Here is a 22,889-nt window from a genome sequence, read left to right on the forward strand (position 1 = left end):
TGTGTGTGTGTGTGTGTGTGTGTGTGTGTGTGTGTGTGTGTGTGTGTATATATCACATATATATACACATACTGTGGTGGTTCTCCGAGGTGGATTGCTGCTTTGGTTCTCTGAGGTAGGTTACTGCTTGTCTACATCTGTTGATGGTTCTTTCACTAACCTGTTACCGAGAAATACTTGGACAAAGCCAGATAGATGTTCAGTGACTTCAGTCCCGGGAATAAATTCCGCCTCTGGAGATAAACAGTTTCTCAGTTTATGTGAGAAGAATTTTCCCCCCTGGAGACAAGGTTTCTCTGTGTATCTCTGGCTGTTCTGGACTCTCTATGTAGGCCAGGCTGGCCTCGAGCTCACAGAGATCCACCTGCCTCTGCCTCCCTGAGTGCTAGGAACACAGGCGTGAGCCACGGCGCCCAGCTTGTGAAAAGACTTTTTTAAGGACAAAAGCAATTGAAACTTTTCAAAACAAAAGGATTCTTTCTAGTTGATTGTCCAAAATACTTTTTTATAATTCTTTCATGGAGATTTTGTGTCAGTAAAACTGAACGCACAGCCTACCTCTGTGTCCTATAATAGCACTGTGAATATTTGCAGTGTCTGCAAATTATGGCCGAGGCTTATTTTTCTCTGAGTACTGGTTTTTTACTCTGAACAGTTTACATCTAAATCTTGCATTGTTTAAAATGTGTTTTTGAATTGTAGTATGTTTGAAATATTCAGTTAAAATAACCCTTTTAATAATCGGGCTATTCCGAGTCATAGACTGTTTATCTGTCCCCAGAGCTGGGCGGTCATGGTAGCACTGACCAGGAGGTAGCATCTAATACGGCTTAGGTTTTCACACACACACCCTGGAAGAGTCAGCCTTTAAGAGCCAGCTGCTCCCCGGTAGCTGTGTGTAGAGCACGTGCAGGTCTTAATTAAATTTTTATGGTAGAAGTGGCCTTTGGAAGGTTTACAGAGTCACTGAGACGAGTCCTCACACACCCTATCTCCATCTGTGCTGCCATGTGTGAATGCCCACTGTGAAGTAGGAATGATTGGTAGGGCGTGTTAACAACAGTCAGGCCTCTGGAAGGCAGGTGTAGGCCCTTGGTCCTGATGAGAGCCAAGGTACCACAGGCTACCTACTGAGAGAAGACAGCTGCTTGTTCCTGCTGATCTTCCACGCCACTTACACTTTTTGATTTTAAATGTAGACGGATCGTGTCTAAGTGCCCAGGTACAGCAAGTTTAATATGTATGGTTTCTACAGCTTTAATAACCTTATGCATCCTGGTAGGCTCCATCTGATTGGCCCCTGAAAGGTTCTGTAGCAATAAAAAAAAAAAAAAAAAGATTCCATAAAGTTTCATTAAAGAAAAGGGAAGAAGAAAAAAAAAAACCCTCAGCTTTTATTATGGTATATATGACATTTAAATTCTTTGTTTTTTAAGATCCAAGAAAACATTCTTGGCCAAAATCTCGGGGAAGTTACTGCCACTTTGTTCTCTACAAGGAAAACAAAGACACCATGGATGCCATCAACGTATTATCCAAATATTTACGGTTAGTGTCTCGTTACTGTTTTTACATGAGATCAGTAAAGTATGAATGTGTTCTCTCTTTCTGTATGAATGGGGGAAAGAGCAGGAATCAGAGACCAGTGAATGACAAATGTGCTTCCTAATGGAGTTAATGTTCATAGGAAATAGAGCGATAAACTTCTTAATCCCCATGCTGATAATTGAAGATGAAAGTTGTGGAAGTAAATAATCTACACACAGTTACTAGAACAGCTAGAGAAAGTTGACATTTGCTCAGAGAAATGAAAATACAGCAGAAATTGTACGTTTTTCAGGGTAGGTGAGGTGCCAGAATTTTTTGTGTGTCTGTGTTTTTAGTAGAAATGAAGAGATGGCTCAGCACTGGCTGCTATTTCACAGGACCCAGATTAATTCCCAGCACCTACATCTTGGCCTACAACTCCGGTTCCCAAGGGTCTGACACCCTCCTCCGGTCTCCACAGGCGCCAGGCATGCTTGTGGTGCACACAAGTACGTGCAGGCAGACACTCATTCACATAATACCATTTATTTTCTTCTTTCTCTCCTTCCTCTTTTTTATTGGTTTCTCAAGACAGGGCTTTTTTTCTGTAGCAGACCTGTCTATCCTGAACTTACTGTGTAGACCAGGCTAGCTTCAAACTCACAGAGATCTCCTGCTGCCTCCAGAATGCTGGTAGTGCACCACCATGCCCACCTAAAAGAAAATTTTTTTGAAAAAAAAAAAAATGTCTGTGTCTACCACAGCAAATTTGTATTCTGTGTAAATTTAACTCAGTGTAAAACAGGGCTATACAGGGTATAGTGTGTGTGTCCCCTCCCACCCCCAAGACAGGGTTTCTCTGTGTAGCCATGGCTGTCCCGAAATGGCTTTGTAGGCCAGGCTGGCCTTGAACTCACCGAGATCCTCCTGCCTCTGCCTCCCCAAGTGCTGGGATCACGTTACCAGCTTACTCCCAGGTGTTTCCTAGAGCGGCCATAACAAAATGCCAAATACCGTAAACAGCAGGCGCTAGAAGTGATTCTCCCACAGTTCCGTTGCTGGAAGCTTCAGGGTCAGAGTATACAGTTTCCTTTCTTTGGTTTTTGTTTCTGCTTGTTTGTTCAGATAGAGTCTGTAGCCTTGTCTGTCCTGGAGAACCCAGTGTAGAGCCTAAGAAGTTCGCTTGTAACCTGATCATGTCTTTGAAGGCTTCCAAAGGCCGTACTGTGAGATAGTGGGAGTCAAGGCCCAGGGTCTGAGGAGAGCACAGGTCCACCCTGAACACCTCTTCCACTAGCTTCCTGAAAAAGGAGTCTGGTTTCTTGCCAGTGCCTCATCTTCTGGACAGCAGATGGCCCTCCCAGGGATGTGGATGAGTGGCAATAGTTCCTCTGGCATGTACAGGTGGGACTTCCTGGGAGTATGCAAGTGCTCTTCTGAGGAACCAGTCTGTATGTCTTCATATCAGAAGTATCCAGACCCTTGTTTTCGCGTTCGGCTTTTTTTTTTTAATGCAGAGTTCTATATTATATTTAAGGTAAAAATGGTCAGCGTGCTACACTATACCTCTAGAATATTCCCCCTTTACCGTCAGTTTTATGTAACTTAACACATTGTTTCCGACTGGACATGTGTGCAGCCTGGGAATTCTTTTTTTTTTTTTTTTTTTTTTTTTTATACTGCTTAGCCAAGTCTGAGCAGCAAGTAATTCCCTGACAGCCACTGAGGTGCTGCATCAGGCCCTGACAAGAAGGCAGCTTGTTGCTGCTTTTATCTTCATGTTCATTGATATTTTCCTCAGTAAAATCTCCACTAAAGTTTCCCCTTATTCTCTTACTGTATTACTCTATGTATTTTGAAATTCAAGTTATTAGAAATGTGCTTTGGTAAAGTATGTGACTTCAGAATGCTTTGTTTCTGTCTCCCCAGAGTAAAACCAAACATATTTTCATACATGGGAACCAAAGACAAAAGAGCCATCACAGTCCAGGAGATTGCTGTCCTCAAGTAAGTAGAGAGAGAGCCAGTCCAGAATGACAGCTCAGAGGTCCTAGCTCTGCCCTCTACTGCTTTCAACCTTATGTGCCTTCTCTACCTTTTAAAACATTTCAGGCATTTTTATTGCATTTATTTATTATGTGTATTATTTACATATGTATACCCACACATGGCACATTTGTGGAGGTCAAAGGACAACTGGAGGGGATCTGTGTGGGTCCTTTGGTGGACTCAGGTTGGCACGTTGGCAGCCTGTATCTGCTGAGCCATCCTGCCAGTCCAGCTTCAGCTTTGTTTGTAAATATTATCTTTCTACTGAACTTTTTTTTACCCTGAATCTCTGTTTCCTAATCTGTCAAAGTTGCTTCTTTTTTTTTTTGAGTAATTTTAAAAATCTGTTTGTGGTAGAGCCAAAAGAACCAGTATGTGTTCTTCAACATTCACTTATCAAACGGTGAATAAGATCTTTTGTTTATAACAGGCAGACAGATGAGAAAGATGGTTTCTGCTTTGGAAGCACTTCTGGAACAGGGCAGACATAGAGCCCTGCCGCTAGACAGAACTGAACTAGGGGTGTGCTTTAGTCGGTCGGCCTGCGAGTGCAGACTCACTGTGGAGGTCAGGCAGGGAAAGTTTGCACGGGTAATGGGGTGCATCTTACCTCTGCGCTGTGCGCTTTTCAACTGTTACAGCCTCTGTTGTGGGAACTGGTCCTGGTCGCTGTACTTAGCAGCCTCCCTGATCTCTGTCCTTTCCTATAACAGGCACATAACAAGCTCATACACAGCTGTGAAAATAAAAACATCTCCAGAGTTGTCACATACGCCCCCTAGGGAGCACTGTTGCCTCTGATTAGAACTAATGGTTTTGGGGCTGGAGAGTGCTTCCAAAGGTCCTGAGTTCAATTCCCAGCCACCACATGGTGGCTCACAACCATCTATAATGGGTTCTGGTGCTCTGTCCTGGCCTGCTTGCACACATGCAGGCAGGATACTGTATAAACAAATAAACAAATCTAAAAAAAAAAAAAAAGGCCAAAGAACTAATGGTCTTGATTCTAGGAGGATGAGCTGTTTCTTGGGGCCTGGGAAGTAAAATGTTATAGAGGTACCAGAAGGACTTGTGAAGCAGCACATCGACTGGCTGGTAACTAGTTTTGTGGGCATGCAGCAAGAATAAAATTTTCAGTGTGCTCACTTCAGCAGCATCTCTGCTAAAACTGGAATCATACAGAGGCATTAGCATGGCATCTGTAGAAGAAAGACACACATTGGTGGGCTATTCATTACTCTTTAGGTGAATAGATGCTACAGCAAAGGACTAGGTTCATTAAGCAAAATCACCAAGACTCAGACAGTTACTCCATCCCCCTTTCCTAGACGCAGTGTTGTTGGGGGGGAGGGGATGTCGTGAGACGGGAAGACGAGCTCTCAAGGTGGGGGGGGGGGGGATATGTGTGTCAGAACTGTAGAAGTGGAGATTGTTTTTGAGAAGGTTTGGAACCCCAGCAAGAGTTGGGCATGCACAAAAGTGCAGGGGATGGGTGAGAACAAAATAAAATGACATAAAGAAGCTCATTTACGCTGTATGCTAAACTAAAAGGGGGAAAAGGCAGGAGAGACACAATAAAAGCTATTGTGAGACTATTAAGAAAGGAAAAGGGAAGGCAAGGAAAGACTGTGGGGGTGGACAGGATCCAGATTCTGAACGACCAAATGGGGACTGTTTTTCCAGCCCGCTCTATTCTAGCCCTTTTCTTCCTTGCCCTGAGGCAGTGGCCCGTTGTCATAGGCCTGCCTCTCCATCACATTTACTGAGTGTGTGTGAAGATGTTGCTTTGTTTGGAATGGGGGCGCAGGGGGGTGTTGCTAATTTGAGGATTAGAAACTTAACTTTTAAATGGAGGCACCAGTCTCCCTATCAGCCAGCAGGTGTCAGGCTTGGTCAGGGAACTGCTCTGACCTTACAGACCTTGTTTTCATTTTCCTGTTGCCTTTGTGAGGAACTATAACAGACATCCGAATGCTGGCCTCTGAAAGCACACTACACTTATCTCGCGGATACAGGCTACACCCTGCGTTTGCTTAATGGAGCCGTGTGCTGGGCAATTGGCCTTTCCCGTGAGAACTGGTGAACAGGATAAACCCTTTCTGCCATACAGGGATTTGAATTATTGCTGGGTCGATAGTTCCGGGATAAGCAGCATTCCTTCCCAGCTTCTTGCAGCAGGAGCTCCAAGTTTCTCAATCAGAGTGACTTGCTTTTCCTCCCTGCTCCTGCCAGTCTCCTGTCTGAGCTTGGGCCAACATTTCTCTGGCGTTTTTATTACAGGCTCATGTGTAACTGGTCAGCTTGTTGGCCCTTACTGTTTAAAAACAAGATTGTCACATAGGATTCTACAGCCAGAAGCACTTGCTGTGCAGTCAGCAGGATTGGCGAACAGTGTTGTCAGTGAGTGCCTTCACCTTCAAGAACTAACTGTTGCTCTGGGCTCCTGCTGTACACATGTGGAAACGGCCGTCCATTGTGTACTGGGGAATAGAATGTTATTCAGCTATAAAAAAACGAGTGAAATACCAGTGTATCTTATAGCATCAAGCCTTAGGAGCAATGTATTGTTGGGCATGTTGGCACAAGCCAGTAGTCCTGCCACTCTACAGAGTAAAGCAGGAGAAGAGCAAGCTTTAAGCCAGCTTGGGCTACACAGGAGACCCTGACATTAAAAAAAAAAAAAAAAAAATTACACTAAGTAGTCAGGCAGAAGAAAACCACTATTTGATTTCTCTTCCATTACTTAATTTCATTCTGTTGGACATGAAATGTCCAAAATGGGGAAGTCTGCAGACAAAAAAAATTTCAGGGGCTGCAGGGAAGGCCAGAGGCCATGGTCAGTGCTGAGTGGATGAGGTTTTTTTCAGGTGATGGAGACATATTGAACACATTATGAGTATATACTGAAAAGAGCTAAAACGGCGAAATTTATGTTTTGAAGGAAGGACAAGGCTGGGCTCTCACCTTTTTACACACACACACACGAGGCAGAGGCAGGCAGATCTCTATGAGACCAGCCTGATCTATGTAGTGAGTTTCAGACCAGCAGGACTACATAGTGAGACCCTGTCTTTAGAAAGGAAGGAAGGAAGGAAGGAAGGAAGGAAGGAAGGAAGGAAGGAAGGAAGGAAGGAAGGAAGGAAGGAAGGAAGGAAGGAAGAAAGAAAGGAAGAAAGAAAGAAAGAAAGAAAGAAAAGGACAGCTGTCAGGCTCTTTCCTGGACTAGTAAGCAACCGTCTCCAGAGGTCACCAGAACAGCCAGGCTGACACCTCCGTCCTTGTTAGCTCCTGGCTTTTGTTTTTGCTTATTTTATTTATTTATTTGGTTGGTTTGTTCCTGCTCTGAAGTGATGCCACTTTCTTCAGCAGTGTCTGCTGACTGAAGAGCTCTGTCAATTGGTCCTCACAGTGTTTGTGCCAAGCCTGTGCTTTGTGGAGTCTTTGTGACATAGTAACTCATGCCCTCAACTTCCCGCTTCCTCCTTCACATGTCAACCCAGGGGCCTGCTGTGACGTGGCAGCTGGAACCCACCTGCTCCCTTGCTTGAGCTAGCCCTGGTTTGTGTGAGGTCCTGCGGGTGTACAGGTTTCCCCCATGTCCTGACTTGGATGGCTCTCTTCCTACCTCTACTACTGATTAATGGAGCAGCAACTTTTTTTCTTAACTGAGTAAAGCTGGCGGTGTGAGGCCCTAAGTCCAGTCCCCAACACTGACCAAAAGGGGCAAAGCAATGGAAAGCCTGGTCAGTCCGTACATATCAAAAGAGGAAATAAACAAGCTGACATTCAGTACACCAAGGAGTTAGTCAGGGAGTATTGACACAGCTTTGCTGGAAGAGCTGGGGGTAGCTTATGGGTAGGATGCTTGCCTGGCATGGATGAAGCCCTAAGCTCAATCACCAGCACTAAAATAAGAAGAATTCCAGGAACTCAGCTCTTATGTAGGTGATGTGTTGTCTTTGTGTGGATAAATGTCCAGCTTCTGTGCATGTGCCCTGCTTACATGCCTGGTGCCCATGGGAGTCAGCAGAGGGGTCAGATCTTCTGGAACTCAAGTTCCAGATGGCTGTGAGCCACCGTGGCCATGCTGAGCGTCAAACCTGGATCAGCTGCAAGAGCAGCATGTGCTCTTCACTGTTGAGCCATATCCCTGGCCCCAGGTGAAAAAGTTTTCAAGTTTTGTTTTTACTTTGTGTGTGTGCCCTGTGTGGGACCTTCAGGCCGGAAGAGGGCATCAGATTCCCTGGAGCTGGAGTTCCGGGTGGTTTGCAAGCAGTATGCATGCTGAGAAACAAACCGGCCCCTAAGAGCAGCAAGTGCTCTGAATTGCTGAGCCCTGTACAGGTTAATTCTAAACATTTTCGTAGCTTCATTTTTTTTTTTTTAATTTACTTATTTTGTGACCAAGGAATAGAGCGAGGTTGCCCCACTAGCTTCCTCCATGCGTTGGAACTGGAGAGGCCTGTGGAACGTGTTCCTTGATTAGGTGCTTGGGGGCAGAACCACACCCACGAATCCTCCAGTGCTTCCAGAGTCCCGTCCTCATAGGCATGAGCATACACACATACAAACGTTTACACGTACACACGAACATAAACTCCTGGCAGACTCGGGCCAAGCTCACGTCCTTGCCTCTGCTCCTTGACAGAGTAGCTGTCTTGTCAAAGGAAACATGGACATAGGAAAAATTAAAACCACGTTTTTAAACACCATGGTGTATTGTGTGCATTGTTTCTAATAATTGAAAATAGGAAACAACTAGTCCATGATTCAAATTAGAGACTCTTGAAGACAATTAATGGTCAAGTAAGTAAGTAAGTAAGTAAGTGAATTCTTGGGGCCCAGATGGTAGAAAAGAGGGGCCTAACGACTCCGTTTCTATTCAGGGAAATCTAAAGATGCATAAGGAAGCATTCAAGATGAAGCTCTAAAGTGGCTGGCACTGGGGGGTGAGGGCGCTGGCAAGCACCTTTGACCTTTACAGTGTGTTGTCTTTTATGCTGTATTGTGAGAAGTATTTTTTTGGTTTTGGGTGTTTTTAGTTTTGTTTGTCTTTAGGCAGGGTCTCACTTTATAACATTGACTGACCTGGAACTAGCTATATAGACCAGAATGGCCTTTTTATAGCCCTTACGGGGGCTTTTGAATTTTGGAGGAGGGAGGTCATTTGGTTTTTGTTTTTAGATTCATCTTATTTTATGTGTCATTATTTTACCTACATTTGCACCAGCTATAAGCTTGGTGCCTGTGGACGGCAGAAGAGGGCATTGGATCTGGAACCAGAGTTACAGGTTTTCAAGAACCAGCATGTGGGTGCTGGGAATCAAACCCAGGTCCTCTGTAAGAACAAGTGCCCTTAACTGCTGAGTCATCTCTTCAGTCCCCCTTATATGTCTTTTCAAATAAAAACATAAAATTTATTCTTTTCAAAATTTTAATATTTCAGAACATGAAGCCTCTCAAACAAACACCTTTTTTGAGGGTGTTGTGTTAGTCTGAACCTTCTTTCAAACCTTTCCAGGTTAGGAGGCTAGAGAGATAGTTGAGCAGTACTGTGCCTCTTGCAGAGGACCTGCACCCACACTGGGCAGTTTATGACCTCTTGTAACCCTGGTACGAGGGAGAACAATGGCTGGCCTCCCAGGGTACCTGTACTTATTCACACACACACACACACACACACACACACACACACACACACAGTTAAAAATAAACTAAATCTTTCACAGAAAGAAACTGTTAACGCCAGCTGCGTTACGGGGATAAAGAAAGAACAAAGACTCTTCAGTGTAGTGTTTGCTTTTCTACATAGATTTCCTGTTGAGGAAGACAAAAGGCTTTCTAATGAAACAATTCTAACAGCATGGGAAATACTTCTGTAAAATGATAGCAGGGTGTGGATTTGTGTGAGTCTAGTTATGTACATCTTTAAATTGTTTCTTTAGAAGAATGAGGAGATCCAGAGATGTAATGCTTTTTCTGGGGGTGAACCTGTGGGTTTTCTTCTCTACATTTTTGTGTTTTCAAAGGTTGTTGGGTTTTTTTTTTTGTTTTTTTGGGGGGGTTAAGATATTTTTCTTACTGGCCCAGTCATGACTAATCTTTACTTGAATGTCAGAGACCCACCTTTACCTATGTGGGATTACTGTCTGCTACCATCGGCTTTGTCACTAACTGCCCGCAGAAAGTAGAGACCTCCACGTCTCACTTACGTGTTCCTCGGTTTTTAGGTCCCAGCATTCCGGTACTGTTTGCACAGGAACAATTCAGGGGATAGGACAAGTGCAGCGAGCTGCCTTCTGCGGTCTTCCCCAGTAGCAGCCTTGGTGTGCCCCTGCCCTCCATAGGATCTCATGGGCTTTTCTCTGCTCCTTTTTTCTTTAAGAATAAGTGCACAGAGGCTTGCCCACCTGAACAAGTGCCTGATGAACTTTAAGCTAGGGAATTTCAGCTATCAGAAAACCCCTCTGAAACTGGGAGAGCTTCAAGGAAATCACTTCACTGTAGTTCTCAGGTAACGTACTGCAGGTAGGAGGACAGAACCTTGGCTCGCTGGGCCTTCGTGAGTGTTTTCATTTGTGTTGATCAGGATACGGGAGAGCTGGTGCAAATGAAAATGCTGACTGGGAGAACAAGGCCGGTAGGAGTTAGGAACAAATACTGTGGAGTATTTTTCCTGATAAATGGGTCTTTCTCTCCCCAAAGCCTCCCATAGCTTTCAGAAACACTGTGTTCTTCAGATAACAGTTTTGAAAGATAAAGAGCCTGTGATTTAGTTGGTTTGGGGTGCCTAGAATGGGCACATTCATAGAAAGGTTAGAGCTTGCTTTGGCAGAGAGTTATTTGTTGGTGTAAGTTTCAGTCTGGGATGAGGCTCATGCCTGAAATCCCAGCACTCAGGAGGCAGACGCAGGAGATCACACTACTCCTTCAAGGTCAACCTGGTCTACATGGATTGCAGGCCGGCCAGGGGCTAGCTGTATATGTATGTATCAAAACTGTTGTAAAATAAATAACTAAATGGATTCGGAGACAGCGAGCAGGTTTGAGAACTAGGTAATTGTAGTTGCTGTACCACACTGTACGTGTGCTTTATGCTATAATAATTTGCACTTAATACTGATTAAAGGGGCTGAAGAGATGGCTTAACGGTTAAGAACACTGACTGCTCTTCCGGAGGACCTAGGTTCAATTCCCAGCACCCACGTGGCAGCTCACAACTGTCTGTAACTTCAAGATCTGACAGCCTTACGCAGACATACATATAGGCAAAACACCAATGCACATAAAATAATTTTTTTAAAAAACTGATTAAAATGAGCTGGGCAGTGCTGGGACATGTCTTTTATCCCAGCACTGAGGATTAAAGCACAGAGGCAGGGGAATCTCTGTGAATTTGAGGCCAGTTTTGTCTACAAATTGAGTTCTGGGACACCGAGTGCAACACAGAGAGACCCTGTTTTAAAAAAAAAAAAGTTGGTTAAAATGATGAATTTACATAATCAGATTAACAAACCGACAGAGTCCTCAGGAGCTAGAGACAAGATTGCACAGGTGAGATGGCAAAGCTGCTGTTATGACGGGCATCATAAAATGTGTTTGACTGTCGTGTTTTTCTTTGGGTGATTTGGGTCCCTCAGGAATATAACGGGAACTGACGAGCAAGTCCAGCAAGCCATGCAGTCTCTGAAGGAGACTGGCTTCATTAACTACTACGGCATGCAAAGATTTGGGACCACAGCTGTGCCTACGTACCAAGTTGGAAGGTTTGTATTGATTTCCTAACATGTATCTGTATGTTTATCTTTTTATTGGGGGGGGTGTTTGTTAGGTCTTTTTTGGGGGGACGCTGTCTTGCTATGTAGCTCTGACTACGTAATGAGCGTGAGGACCTAGCCTCAGATCCCCGGCATCTACACAGAAGCCAGGTGTGGTGCAACTTGCCCAGTGATGGGCAAGTGGAGACAAGTGGGTCCCTGGACCTCTGGCCAACCAGACTAGCCTAACCAGCGAGAAACTCTCTGAAAGACTAAGGTGGAGAGGCACTGAGGAAGACTTTGGGCCCCGCGGTGCACTTGTAGAGCACATACAGGCACGCGCACACTTGAAAAGGATAAGATGTAAATGGTAAATTTTTTTCTCTTACTCTTATTAGCCATTTCAGAGGTCTCTTGGTTTGGGGTGTTTTGTTTTGTTTTGTTTGTTTCTTTGTTTATCTTTTTATTTTTCCAGGCAGGAGTTCTCATTCTGTAGACCAGGGTGGCCTCAAACTCAGAGATCAGAATGTCTCTGCTTCCCTCGTGCTGGGATTACAGGCCAGCGCCACCGCACCTGGCTTTTCATTTACTTTTGAATAGGTTAAGCGGTCAGCAGTCAGAAGTTGAGTCACACAGACCCAGAGCACCCAACCCCACGGCGTGCACATGAGTCCAAGTTGATGCATCTTTCATCTTTCCTCCCCCCATCCTTTCAAGAACACCCTAGAAGCTATAATTAGTAATGTGGAATTTAAGAGCTTGGTTCACATACAGATAATAGGCACGCCTTCTGACGTAAGTTAAGAGTAGAGCTCTCATCAGTAAATGCTTGGTTTCCTAACCGTCCTGTGGGGATCTGAGCGCCCAGCAACTCTTCATGAGGGAGTTAGAAGAGCGGTAGTTACACCTGAGCGCGGCCTTAGAACATTTGTTCTTCATTCTCTCTCAGCAAGGATGGGGCTGTGCTTCGGGAGGGCATAGAACAGCGATAGAGACGGTTGGCTCCAGTGCAGTTTTTCAGCATCAGCTTGTATTTGCTTGTGTGATTTTACAAGGAGCAGTCTGCTCTGTGGCAGCCCCGTGCCTCTTCAGGTGGTTGTAGAAAGTGAATACGCCGGCAGTAAAGCGAGGCCGGAGCTCGGAGCCTCAGATTACCCGTCTGTAAGGTGGAAATGATACCAAACTTGCCAGAGGGCTGGGAATGAGGGTGGAGTTCAAATAGAAATAATGGTAAATTAAGGCTAGGCAGCCACTGTGGAGTCCAGGACAGCTCCATGGAAGGCCGAGGTAGGATTGTGACAGGACGGGCCAGCCTGGGAAACATAGAATGATTTAACCTGCTAATTTAGAGAAGAGCAACACACAAAAAAAGCTTAGGTCTAGGATGTGGCTCAGCCTGCAGAGGGCTTGCCCAGTGACCATGAAGCCCTAGAGACCTCCAGCACCGAAGGGGGAAAGGCCACCACAGTGGTTCAGAGAAGATACAGGTGCGTATAGCAGGCTGTTGTGGGGCAGAACATTTAAGGAGGGTTTCGCCAGCCTGTGTATTTTTACTTTAACTCAGCAGAAGCACAGCCGTGGGACCCTATAGTTTTGTATTCCAGAGGAAATCAGTAATAATTCCTCAGTAAAGTGCTGTCAGATTTACCCAGAAACAGACACTGAACAATGTGCCCACAGGCCAGTACAAGCTGGTTCCAGGTTTCAAACAATTCGTTTTCACAGCGCCAGACTATTTCCTACCTTCAGAGACCTGACGGCTATCACCATAGAGTTTCCTAAGGGAAAATGCCAAGTCCCAGTGTACAGTTAAATGGACGATGATTTGTATCTAGGATAAAGAAAGACAAGATACGAAAACCTGTTGTTGTCCATAGCAAAAGGACAACTCATACTTTTCTTTAAAGTGTTTGGCATATATTAATTACACACTCTGGTTGGTTTCTTTCTTTTCATATGTCTACATATTCAGTTGAATCCTCCCATGATACTCTCTTACCCTCCCTGCTGCCCCTCCTCCAGTCCCCCACTTCTTCCCAGCTTTCTTCCTGCTTACTCATGTGTTCTATGTGTGTCCTGGAGGTTCATTAGAGTTGTTCATAGGAGTGTGGACACCTTCTCACTGAGCCCCACTGTGTACCATGGCAGGGATTGACATGGTCTTGTTAGCAATCTTGTAGGTTCAAGAGGGCAGTGGTTCCTGTCATGCTCAGAAGTTAGCTCCCTCGGCACTCCCACCTCCAGCTTTTACTTTCTCTCCACCCCCTTCTCCTTTGATGCTCCCTGGTCTTTGGAGATGATATAGATGTCCCATATATGACTGGACATTCAGAAACTGAATCCAGGTCTTCTGCAGGGGGGGGGGGGGGGGGGGGGCAGGGTGCATGTTGAGTGTAATGCTCACAGAGGCCAGAAGAGGGCAGCAGATTCTTGAGCTGGAGTTCCTGGCATGCTGGATGTGCTTTCTGGGATCCAAACTTAGGTCCTCTGCAAGAGCACCACCCTTCACACCACCACCCTTCCAGCCCCAGAGACGCGTTTTACAGTCGGTACTGGTCACTGAAGTCTGTATCATTTTAATGCATACTTTTGAATTCAATAAACAAGTAAGTGTTAACTTGTCGCCCAACAACTGAGCATATAAAGCTTATCTTATGCAAATTAAGTAATATAAATACCGTTTAATTCTAGAGCAATTCTACAGAATTCCTGGACAGAAGTCATGGATTTAATACTGAAACCCCGTTCTGGAGGTAAGAAAAAGATTTGGGTTAAAAATCAAATTTATAGAATATATAGCTAGTATAGGAATGTATAGGAACTGTGCAGGTTGTTATTTTAAGTTCTTGATTTTTTTTATATTAAACATTTTAAATGCCATTTTATTTTCACAGTTTTAAGTATGGGATTGAATTTTTAAGATCCGTATTGTGGTTTTAGCTCTTTCTTCATCTAATGTATTCGTGCATGATGAGACATACTTGAATTCATTTCTCTCCAGTACAAATTCTCTGTTTATAGGAAACTTGTTTATATGGCTATTTTGTTAAAACATAGAATAATAAAATATGCACTCTTGGCAAAATACCTTAAAGATTTTTAAAGAGTTCACTAAAATTTCAGGAAAGATCTCTTAAAACTACATCCTAAAAGGGGGATTTAATTGGTAGTTTATAAACTGTCAAAATAATAATACTCACTTTAGGTAACTATTCATTCATTTGCAAGCTAAAAAAAAAATACTGTTTTTAATTTTAAGGAAAGCACCCCATCAAACTTGAGAGTACAGTGGTCAAAGAAAAGGAGAAGCTTCCGTCAAGACTTGTCCCTTGCTGGGTTAGCTGGGGTGGAGATGAATAATAATTCTTGCTGTGACAGAGCCATTGAGTAAACTCCCGGGGGTCCTGTGTGTTTGCTTTCAGGCAACTGTGAGCTTCTTGGTCACACATGAATTTTTTCCCAGTTTTAAATCCCCTATGAAGCATGTTAAGTGGTGCACATTTTTCTGTTGGACAAGTTTGACCATAGCTTCTCTTCTCCCACAGCTGAAAAGGGGTACTTGGTGAAATGCAGAGAAGAATGGGCCAAGACCAAAGACCCAGCCTCTGCCCTCAAGAAACTACCTGTCAAAAGGTGTGTGGAAGGGCAGCTGCTTCGAGGACTTTCAAAATATGGAATGAAGAATATAGTCTCTGCATTTGGCATAGTGAGTGCAATTTGTGAAGTCAGGCAATGACTCAAGATGGTTTAATGCCTTTTAAACATTATCTGAAAAGATTCTGAAAGAACAGCAAATAAGAATCCTTTAGTGATCTTCAAAGGAACTTACTTGGGTATACCTCATTCTGGCCCTGAAGGGTGGTGAGCAGATTGATGTGGGAAATGATGGCGGCGTTTGTGACATTAGAGGGACAAGAGAGTATCTGTGGGAAATAACTAATTAAATGCAATTTGGGAAATTCAGAACCCATGGTAAGGTCATTTCTTTTAAAACTGTATTTTGTGTTTGTGTCCATACATGAGCCCACACGTAGCGGTCAGGACAGCTTGTGCAAATGCATTCTCTCTTTATATCGTGGCCCTGGAGATGAAATTCAGGTAGTCAGGCTTGGCTACAAGTACTGTTATGAGCTGAGCCATCTATCTGATTGCATTGTACTGTCATTTCTTGGTCAGCATCTTCACTGGAGCTTCAAACTGCCTACCTAAGAAGGAAGGTTAGAGAGGCAGTAGTGAGTGGTTGCCTGTGGGTGTTTTCACGTCAGGGGACCATATTGGTACGTGTAGTCTGTAGGTGTGTATAGTTCAGGACGCTCTAAAGTGCTTTCCCACTGAGCCACATTCCCAGCCCCACAACCAGATAAGAAGTCTGAGTTCCTTGTGTTAGGATTACTACCAAATGAACAAAGTATGAGAGGAAATGGCACTTTACATGTTCAGAATTATTTCTTTGCCTGTTTCTTCTTTCTCTGCAGATACCAAGAAATAATCGCTTAATGTATATCCATAGTTATCAAAGTTATGTGTGGAATAACATGGTAAGCAAAAGGATAGAAGACTACGGGCTGAAACCTGTCCCAGGGGACCTTGTTCTCAAAGGAGGTAAAATGGCATATTCTACTGTCATTCAGCCAAAGTAGGGCGCAGATATTTTATAGCTGTGTTTTTGAAATCCAGCATGGCTACTAACTAGTTAAGAAAGACATATGTAGTAACTGGGAGACAGAAAGGCAACAGGAGCTCAGGCTGCTAGTTTGTATCACCAATGAGAAAATATGTTTTGAATAAGCGGCGGAGTCTGGGCCTCCAGGTAATAAAGCAGAATAAGCTTTGGGCCAGTATTGGCTAAAAGTCCTTTACAAGCATTCATCCATCAATCTGGGTCTTCGAAATATGTATATTTATGGATGTGTCTCAGTGTTTCAGTTTGTCATCAGGCAGTTTCTTCAGGTGAATACCAGCCTGGAGCTAACTTTATTGGTGAGCATGATAGAGTGATCCACAGCATTAACATAAGAAATGCTCGCCAGTCATGGTGGCACTCAGGAGGCAGAGGCAGGTGGATCTCTGGGAGTTCCAGGACAGCCAGGGGTTCACGGAGAAACCCTTTCTTTAGAGGGGGAGGGAGAGGGAGGGAGGGAGAGAGAGAGAGAGAGAGAGAGAGAGAGAGAGAGAGAGAGAGAGAGAAGAAGGAAGAAATGTTAATACGGGTCTAGAGCTGTGGTTCCGCTGTGATGCGCACTGGCTGTTCCTCCAGAGGAGCAGCCATACCCAGCACCTACATGGGGGCTCACAGCTGTCTATAACTCCATTTCCAGGGGCTCTAATGCCCTCCTCTGGCCTCCGGGTTTCTGCCCACACATGGTACACAGACATACATATAGGTGAATCATCCATATACACAAAATAGAATCTTTTTTTTTTTTTTTTTTTTTTAAGTGCTAATAGCCTGTCTTCTATGAAACATCAGTGTGTGTCTATGAAACATCAGTGTGTGTTTGGTCTTAGGCTTTGCCTGCATTGCCCTGTCACAGTACTACCAGGAGGTACTCTGGTTTTTACCAGATTCAGCCCCTTGCTCAAGGTTCCTCAGCCAATTTTAAAAGGACCTCTGGATCTGGACATCTTGTGCTTTTCACTCACTTAGATGTGTATAATTTTAGGAAGCTGGATTCATGAAAAAAGCTTTTTCTTAACCTGCTGTTTACTTGTGGATTTGCAGCCACAGCCACCTATATTGAAGATGATGATGTTGATAATTACTCCATTCATGATGTGGTGATGCCTTTGCCAGGTTTTGATGTTATCTACCCCAAACATAAAAGTAAGTTTCATGTTTGGGGCCAAATAGTTAAAAGAAATGTAATGTGATTAAGCTGACAGTAGCCAAGATTGAAGCAGAGGGAAAAATCAGCACTTGATTTTTTTCAGCTTTCTTTCTAGCAAGTTTTAATAAAGATTTAGCTTTCAAAAATATATAAACTTCTGAGTGTGATGGCTAATCCCAGCAGAGGCTGACAGATCACTGTAAGTTCAAAGCTAGCCTGGCCTACAAAACGAGTTCCAAGCCAACCACGGCTACATAGAAATATATATATGAACAATACTTTTTTTTTGTTTTTTTTTTTTTTTGTTTTTTTTTTTAAATGGTAAAGGTCTTCTAGAAAGGAATGTATTCAGAAGATTAGTTTAAATTAGAAGCTACCCCAGTGTAATGTCATGGGCCTGTGAGCCCAAGTGCTGAGACTGGAGGATTGCTTCAGCCTGTAAGTTGGATGCCAATCTAATTTACTTCCCATTGTGCAGACTTTTGTCATGGCTTCTGTCACCTTCGTGGGTGCCATTGGTGGCTTTCGGCGTCTGTGGCTCGGGGATGCAGTGTCAGGAAAGGAACGGCTCTGGGCGGATTGGGAGAGCTGACCTAGTACCTTCTCCCAGCCAGCACTGGCTTGTGGATAGTTTTGTTGTTGTTGTTGTTGTTGTTTTCTGTTAAAAATAAAGTTTTTCCTAGGTCAAAGGGCTATATTTCTACTTGTTAATGTTACATTCCTTGAAATGTTGTAAATTAGAAAATGATGAGGACTAAAGTCCTCTTGGGTGATTGGATACCCCTAGGCAGGTTTATCAAGCTCTGATTTGTAAGTGGTCCACATCGCCCTGCTGCCTGGACTGGCTGACATCACTGAAGAGAAGGGAGTGTTGTGAGCAGGAGAGAGTGAGGAAGGCGGGCAGGGATGAGTAGAGTCTGCTTCCCATGGCATCAGCCAAGGAGAGAGTGAAGATGCTAAAGCTCGTGGTTGCCTCACAGCTGCCACGAGTGCCTGTTGCTGAGGTGTCCTGCCTCTTCCTGAGGTGCCACTTTTTCTACTTGCTGCACGCCACAGCACAGCTATGGTTTTCCTGGCACTTTGGGCTTCCTTACTTTTTCTCTGAAGGCCCCCTTCCCTCCTTTTTGCCACATGGCTGACCTCTGAGCCTGACTCAGATGGCATGGCCTTTTATCTTCCTCCTTGGATGGCTGCTGAGATCTACAGCTTGCCTTTTGTGGAGTTCTTTTAAACTCTGATAAGAGCCAGGAATGGTGGCACACACATTTAATCCCAGCACTCGGGAGGCAGAGGCAGGCAGATCTCTGTGAGTTCAAGAACGGCATAGTCTACAAAGCCAGTTGAGGACAGCCTAGGTTACACATAGAAACCCTGTCTCAGAAAACAAAAGAAAGAACTGATAAAATTGTCCTTGTGCTTTTAAACAGGAAAATAAAAATAAAAGCAAAGCCTTGTCTTAGTCACAGTCCTCCTGTAACTGATAGCACAAATAGAGATAAGGGGGTTATGAGAGGCATTGGCTAACTGGATTATAGCTACTGAGAGGTCCCAGGCTCTCCTCATGCTAGAGGACCAGAGAAGCCATTGGTCTGACAGTCAGGGGCTTCAGGTACAAGAACCTAGGATGTGCTGGTGCAAGTCTTGAAGTCCAAGAGCGGGAGAGACTCTGTCTCAGGGCTGGGAGAGAGGGAGCCCTGTTGCCTTTGTTCTGTTCAGGGCATGTCCAGACTAGAGGGAGTCCTCCGACCTGCATGCCAGTCTCCGGCAGACCCCGGATCACGACTGTCGCAGACACCTGTAGGGTGGCCCAGACAGTTGGTCTGATCAAGAGCCAAGTGTCCCGGGGTTCCCTTTCAGTAGCAGTGGGCCAGGCTCAGTTAAAACAGAAGAAATAACGTTGACCAGTACACTGCTCCAGGGTCCAGTTTTGCTTCTTTTGCTGTGATAAAACATTACGACGAGAGGCAGCTTAAGGAAATAAGGATGAACTGGACTTACCCGACCTGATCACACTCGGTCAGGACAGGAGCTCTAGCAAGAGCAGGTGCAGGAACTGAGGAAAAGCTGCTCATGGCTGCCTTCCTCTGGCTTGCTCAGCTAGCTTCCTCCGACAAACCGGGACTACCTGTCCAGGGGTGGCAACACCCACAGTGGGCTGGACCCTCCTCTATCAACCAGCAAACTGCACCGTGGACATGCTGCCGGCCAGTCGGATGGGAGCAAGTCCTTAGTCAAGAGCCACTTCCCCCAGTCTGCATCACGTTAACACAGACTAATTGGTAGACCAAGTATCTTAGTCCTGGAGCAGAGAAAGCCAAAAATGTCAGAGGAGGAACAGTTGAAGGAATTAAAGTCAAAGGAAGCGGCTTAGAGTTCCGGCACTTACACACGAGGAGGACGGCTAACCTGCCATGTTTCAGAGGAGTCAGCAGAGTGGCGGAAAACAAGCTGTAATAGGAGGGACCTTCGCATACCGGGCCTCCTGTGCTGGTTCCCCCACAGGTGACGCATAGGGGATACTAGAAACTCTCCTGTGGGCTGAGGTAAACCAGATGCTCTCTAGGATCTCCTATTTATAAACATTTAGAGTCACCGTGTAGTAACAGAAACTCCACCTGAAGTGGCCTTTTCAAGCTAGCCTAGAAACTTGATGCTACAAGCTATATAGCTGATTACAAAAATAATACCACAGGGTTATTTAGCTGAGGCTGGAGGTGCCTTCTAGGCCTGGTTACTAAGTCACTAGAGTTAACTAACTTGGTTAGGGCAGTCTTAGTCCACATGCCTGTTCTGCTCTTTCTAGTATATAGTTCAAGGTAACCTGCTGACCGGCTGGGTTCCAATTAACTGTGTTTTGTATTAGTTAGTGAGGCCTACAGGGAAATGCTCACCGCAGACAATCTTGATATTGACAACATGAGACACACAATCCGAGATTACTCCCTGTCGGGGGCCTACCGGAAGATCATTATTCGGCCGCAGAATGTCAGCTGGTGAGTATAGACAGATGCAGAACTGCGATGTTTTATAGAATCGCACGGTTTTGCTGTGTGCGTGCGTGCGTGTGTTTCTGTGCTCAGAGCCCAGCGTAGAAATGCTCCATGGCTGTTGACTGTCCTGATTGCTGCTGTTACTACTGCCACCCATTAGTATTTTTCAAGTGATCAAGAAACTAGTGTTGGCTACAATCAGATATTGAAAGTTGCTTCTTTTGCATTTTGTTGCTATTCCTGACTTACTGAACAAGTATACAGAAAATGAGCTTTCTTCCCTTTCTCTGTAAAACTTCCATTTGCTTCAGGGGCTGGAGAAATGGCTCCTTGGTTGAAAAGCACTGGCTGCTTCTCCAGAGGACCAGGCTTCAATTCCCAGCACCCACATGGCAGCTCACAACTGTCTGTAAAAGTCCCAGGAGATCCACACCTTCTTCTGACCTCCTTGGGCCCTGCACACGGGTGCGCAGACACAGATGCAGGCAAACCGTTCATACATACAAAATACAATTAGAATTTAGAAATTAACATTGTTAAAGATACATTTGAAGCTTTTTTAACTTTATCATGGCAATGGGCATGAATTTGCCAGAGTTGATTTCCACCCTCTGGAGAGCAGTCCCTCCATTAGGAGGTGATAGCTGGCAATGGTACCCACTGTGGGGGAAGTCTTAATGCCACCTCACCTATACAAAGTGAAGCCCACCATGCTAGGAAGACGTTCCAGATCATCTCTACCTTCTGATGCCATTTGTCATCTACCGTAAAGTAATAGAAAGGGAGTCTTCATCCTGTGAGGACTGGAAAGGCAGCTGTGCACACAGTGGTCCTGTTCTGGCCCTCAGGGGGTTGCCGGCCAACCTGTATGTCCTCCTTGCCCAACAAGTGGGGCTGAAGAGCTTTGCCCGCTCACACTCATGCTTCTCTTCATGTGTTTTGAAGGGAAGTCGTTGCCTATGATGATCCTAAAATTCCGCTTTTCAACACGGATGTGGACAACCTAGAAGGAAAACCACCACCAGTTTTTGCTTCTGGTAAATCAGCAAGATGGGAGGTGTTTTTTCGTGTGTGTCTCTGTGTGTGCTCATCACACAAGCAGGGAGATCAGAGGACAATTTGTGGGGGCTGGTTCTCTTCACCCTGTGGGTCTCAGGGGTCACACTGCAGTCACCAGGCTTACCGGCGGTGCTTTTACCCGATCTTGCCAGCCCTGCCTGCCCTGTTTATCAAGGTCCCTGAGTAAATTTACCGCGGCCATCCAGCTGGTTCATATGCTCATGAGTTCTCATTTCGGTGGTCTCATCTTCTGAGTGCCCTTGGGGAGCAGAACCATAGGGGAAGGGGTGTAGCCTTGGGGGAGGCCTGTGATCTTTGGTCATCCTGCAGCTGCCTTCAGTCTTTGACCATGCTCATCTTTCTTGCCTGGCAGAAGGAAAATACAGAGCTCTGAAGATGGACTTTTCGCTCCCTCCATCTACGTACGCCACCATGGCCATCCGAGAAGTGCTAAAAATGGACACCAGCATCAAGAACCAGACTCAGCTGAATACCAACTGGCTCCGATGAGCAGTGCGCTGAGCTCAGAGAGGAGACACAGACCTGCTTGCTGACCTCCTGTTCTTTTCTTTTTGAAGTGCTGACTCATGTTTGGAATTTGAAACTTTTGTAGTAAAGGATTATTTGTATTTTTTTTTAAAGTTTTTATCAGCTTAAAGAAATAATTTGCAATATTTGTACACATATACAAATCCTGAGGATCTTAATTAGAGCTCAGAAAATATAAATTGGTCAGAATATACTTTAGGTGCTTAAATTCTAGTTCAGGACCAGCTTTCTGGCTTTATAGCAAACAAATAAATGGGGACTTTGGTTTAAAATAGTAGTTTTAGGTTTTTCTGTGCACCTGAAGTACAAATGATAATTGTTTAAGTCCCTGCTGGGATTACACAGTGGTTCATCTCAAGAGCAAACGCAGCAAACAAATCTTGACTCTGGAAATTAGAGAGTCCACACTTGCCAGGCACACATGCCTATAATCCCAGCACTCTGGGAGGCAGATCTCTGTGTGTTAGAGGGCAGCCTGGTCTTCAAAGCGAGTCCAGGACAGCCAAAGATACACCATGAAACCCTGTATCCAAAAATGAACAAACGAAAAAGAGTCCACACTTAACAAACAGTGCTCATATTGGTGTCGGTGACAACAAAACACCCACAAGTTTATACACACAGCATGGTTTCCATTGTGCAACTGTGTGTGTCAGCGCCAGGCAGGCATTTTACATACATCGCAGCTTGCAGTGGCTTTTGTGTTCATACTATCAGCATCTTTCAGGGGAGGCTTTTCCTTGATACAAACTTGTAGTTTTTATTGGGTAAGGTCTAATTTTACTCTAGGTGCCTTTTACTTCCAGAACTCTTTCCACTGGACTCCAAAGTAAATAGTGATCAACAAGAAAATCTGGAAAACTGAAAAGGGCTCCTCTTCCCAGCAGTGTGCCCTGTCAGCAGCTGCTTAGGCATCTCCATCGTGGGCACTGCAAACCTTTGCCTTTCTCTGAAAGGATGGATATGCCTTTCTGAAGTTGTGTGACATAACTCTATCAGTTTCATTTTCTATTATTTGTAGAAGCAAATGTAATAAATATTTTTTAAAATCCCTTTCTACTGATTATGTAAATAAATGTTAAAATCTTGTCTCCGCCTGTTGGTGGCGGTGTGGTCCTTTATTCCCAGCA

At 44.6% G+C, this 22,889-nt stretch overlaps 1 protein-coding gene and 1 non-coding gene across 2 annotated transcripts; both read left to right on the forward strand.

Moving 5' to 3' along the window:
- Positions 1-1,436: 1,436 nt before the first annotated feature.
- LOC129678631 (pseudouridylate synthase 7 homolog) lies at positions 1,437-22,854 on the forward strand (the record flags this gene model as incomplete). Its single annotated transcript, XM_055609504.1, is given in 11 exon segments — positions 1,437-1,548; positions 3,457-3,534; positions 9,962-10,090; positions 11,217-11,342; positions 14,025-14,086; positions 14,879-15,039; positions 15,809-15,935; positions 17,056-17,157; positions 20,025-20,154; positions 21,097-21,188; positions 21,584-22,854. Coding segments are annotated over 11 exon segments (1,256 nt in total), but the record flags the coding sequence as incomplete, so codon positions are not given.
- Positions 4,715-4,820, forward strand: LOC129678632 (U6 spliceosomal RNA). Its single transcript, XR_008720420.1, has one exon. It is a non-coding gene; the product is annotated as a U6 spliceosomal RNA (small nuclear RNA).
- Positions 22,855-22,889: the final 35 nt, after the last annotated feature.

This window comes from Psammomys obesus, unplaced genomic scaffold (assembly GCF_907164565.1).
Source record: "Psammomys obesus unplaced genomic scaffold, mPsaObe1.curated_primary_1811, whole genome shotgun sequence".
NCBI lineage: Eukaryota > Metazoa > Chordata > Mammalia > Rodentia > Muridae > Psammomys > Psammomys obesus.